Source organism: Drosophila busckii, chromosome 3R, assembly GCF_011750605.1.
Source record: "Drosophila busckii strain San Diego stock center, stock number 13000-0081.31 chromosome 3R, ASM1175060v1, whole genome shotgun sequence".
Classification (NCBI taxonomy): domain Eukaryota; kingdom Metazoa; phylum Arthropoda; class Insecta; order Diptera; family Drosophilidae; genus Drosophila; species Drosophila busckii.
The window spans coordinates 19,314,937-19,318,272 of NC_046607.1; the positions used below are offsets into that span (position 1 = coordinate 19,314,937).

At 39.9% G+C, this 3,336-nt stretch overlaps 1 protein-coding gene across 1 annotated transcript; it reads right to left on the reverse strand.

Moving 5' to 3' along the window:
• Window positions 1-1,506: 1,506 nt before the first annotated feature.
• Window positions 1,507-3,045, reverse strand: LOC108602273 (protoporphyrinogen oxidase). Its single transcript, XM_017990329.1, has one exon. The coding sequence runs from the start codon at window positions 3,022-3,024 to the stop codon at window positions 1,588-1,590; it is 1,437 nt and encodes a 478-aa protein (XP_017845818.1). The 5' UTR covers window positions 3,025-3,045; the 3' UTR covers window positions 1,507-1,587.
• Between the last annotated feature and the right edge of the window lie 291 nt (window positions 3,046-3,336).

A 3,336-nucleotide genomic window follows, 5' to 3' on the forward strand; every position in this document is an offset into this window, starting at 1 on the left:
AATTAAATTGAAGAAAATTCTTATGCATAGTTGAGAGACAAAGCTTCACTGTTTGGCTACCAAATATTAAAATCACATGCAATCAGTTTAGACTTGTGTTTCAATTAAATATATTGAATATTGTTGCTTAAGCCAAGTCGAATGCGTAGTTGGGTTGTTGAAAAAAGAAACTAAAATGAATATAAATTCCTCTACAATCAGAATCAGAATAAACTAAGGCACAAGTAGTTTGTAATTTGTGATAAATTCAACATAAGACGAGGAGTAAGGGAAATGGAGCAGTAAGGGAATTTAAATTGAAGAAAATTTCTTATGCACAGTTGAGAGCAATTGCAAGCAGTAAGACTTTAGTTCAATTATGTATATTGAAACATTGACATAGCTTCAAATTGTTCCTTAAGCTAAGTCGAATGCATAGTTGAGTTGATGAAAGATAAGACGAAGTAGAATGCCCATGCAATCAAAATCAGAATAAACTAAGGCACAAGTAGTTTGTAATTTATGATAAATTTAAGACGAGGAGTAAGAGAATTTAAATTGAAGAACATTTCTTATGCATAGTTGAGCGATTAAGCTGGAGAGGAATCTCTCCCTCACTGTTTGAATTGAAAATATTAAAAGCACATGACATCAGTCAGAATTTATTTCAATTATATATATTGAAATATAGTCAAATGCATGTTTGGGTTGATTTAAAAAAAAAAAGAGTTCCTCACTGTTTGTATTGCAAATATTAAAAGGATATGCAATGAAGTTAGAATAAATTAAAGCGCAATTAGTTTGGCACTTAAGATAAGACGAATTGGAGTAGTAAAGGAATTTAAATTAAGGAAAATTCTTATGCATGGTTGGGACTAAGCTGAAGAATAATCACTTACAGTTTGAATAATTTGTGCTTTATGATTAATTTAAGATAAATCGAATGGGAATAGTAAACAAATGTATGAATGGTTGGGTTAATGAAATAAAAGCTGTTTGGAATGGAAACAGTTAGAATATAATAGTTTGTGATTTTTGATAAATTTAGGACAAGACGAATTGGAGCAGTAAGGGAATTTAAATTGAAGAAAATTCTTATGCTTGGGACTAAACTGAAGAAGAATCAGTCACAGTTTGGATAGTTTGTGATTTTTGATAAATTTAAGAAAAGAATAAGAATAGTAAACAATTTTATGAAACGTTGGCTGCTTGGAATGGAAACAGTCAGAAAAAAATAGTTTGTGAGTCTTGATAAATTTAGGACAAGACGAATTGGCGCAGTAAGGGAATTTAAATTGAAGAGAATTCTTATGCTTGGTTGAGACTGAAGCTGGAGAAGACTCTCACACTGCATATTAATTAAAATATATTATGTAATTAAAATATATTAAAATGAAAATATATTAAATATATAATAAATATATTAAATATAAAAGCATAGGCTATGAGTCAGAGGTCATGCGTGATTTTTGATTAGGCGAATGGAATAGTAAGAATTTAATGCATGCTTGGGTTGACTAAGTTGAAGAAGAAGTCAATGGGAAATCAGTTAGACTTTGTTTCAGTTCTATATATTGAAGTAATGAAATAGCTGCAAATTATTGACACTTAAGCAGATTGAGGTGGCAGCAGATCGACCTGCCTACGCGCAGATAAGATAACATCATTAATGCCAACGCCATCGAAGGCAGCGCCGCACACACTCAACGGCAGCTTATAGTTGGCTATATAATTTCTAATGCTCTCCACACGTCGCTTGTGCCCCACTGTATACTGTGGTATGCACTTCTGCAGCGTGTGCACGCGACTGAACTTGGGCTCCTCGCTGATGTTCAATATCTTGGCCACATAGCGTTGCGCAATGTCGCGCAGCTCCTTCTGACTGGGCTGATGGGCAAACCAATTGGCAAACCAGCGACCACCCATCATAACAGTCAAAACAGTGTTGCCGCTCATGTCAAAGCAGCAGCTGTCGAAAATGATGCCCAGTATGGGCAGCTGCTCCACGGGCGGCACAAGCAAACCAAAGCCATCAAGCTGCAGCAGCTTGTCGCTGTTGTATTGCAGATTGATAACGATGACGTCAACATAGGGAATGGCTAACAGTTGAGCTGCTAGCGATGGATGCTGCGCGCGCACAAGCAGCGCCAGCTGATGCGCCGGCAGCGAGCTGATCACATGACCAGCTGGTTGCTCCGCATTGCGCAGGCTTATGTTGGCGCCTGCACTATCAAAGCTTAAAGACTGAGCGCGACTGCTGAGCTGCACATTGATGCGCTGCTCAGCCAAGTAGGAACGCAAAGCACGTGGCAGCTGCTCCAGTCCGCCCTCCAGTCCATACATTGCCCACTTTTCAGCACATGCCTTAGCATAAAGCTGCGGCTGCTGCTCTGCAAAGATGCCCATGCCCAGCTGCGCATCTGTCTTAGCCTTAAAACGCGCATAGAGCACGCCCTTCAACACGCCGCCATATTTTTGCTCCTTTTCGAACAGCTCCTCCATTAAGAATCTTACGCTAATCTCACGCGCATCTCCAGCGCATATGCCGCATATCATTGGACTTATAGCATAGTCAGCAAGCTCCTTGCCAAAACGTCGCTCCACAAAGCTGTAAATCGATTCATCTGCATCTTTAACTTTGGTCACCGCTGCGCGCAGATCATGCAGCAGCGCCTTGTACAGCGGCTGGGTAAATGGCTCCTTTACGCCCAGCAAGCCACCAATACTATTGGGCAGCATGCACAGCTTGCCCTTGGCGTACAGCAAACGATTGCGCGCCGCCACATGCGTCTTGGCTATGGGCTTAACCTCGAGCTTTAGCTGCTCCACTAACTCCAACGTATTCGCGCCTGCCACGCCTTGTGGGCGTATTGTATGCGCGCCGCCCTCGAAATAAAATCCCTTATCCTTGTGGCATTCGGTGCGTATCCAGCCGCCCACGCGTGGCGACGCTTCGTATATGGTCAGCGGCTTGCCAAAGCGACGCAGCAAATAGTAAGCGGCGGAGAGTCCGCTGATGCCAGCGCCAAGCACCGCTGTTGTCATTTTAGTGTTTAGTGATAGTTATTAAAATGAATTGCTGAATTACGTTTGACTTCAGTTAACTAAGTTTCAACTTATTTGCTTACTAGCATTAGTATATATAAGTGCGCCTCAATTTTGTTGCTTATATTAAATTTTAAAATGTGTAGAGCTGAAAATTTTGCTGCCAGTATTCGCCCTTTTAATTGTTAATTTAAATAAATAAAAAATATATCACTTAAAATTTACAAATAGTTCAAGCAGCGCCTTGAGCTAAAATTAGCGCATTCAAACCGTCGAGTAGCCTAAAGAATTCTATATAAAATTTATATATTA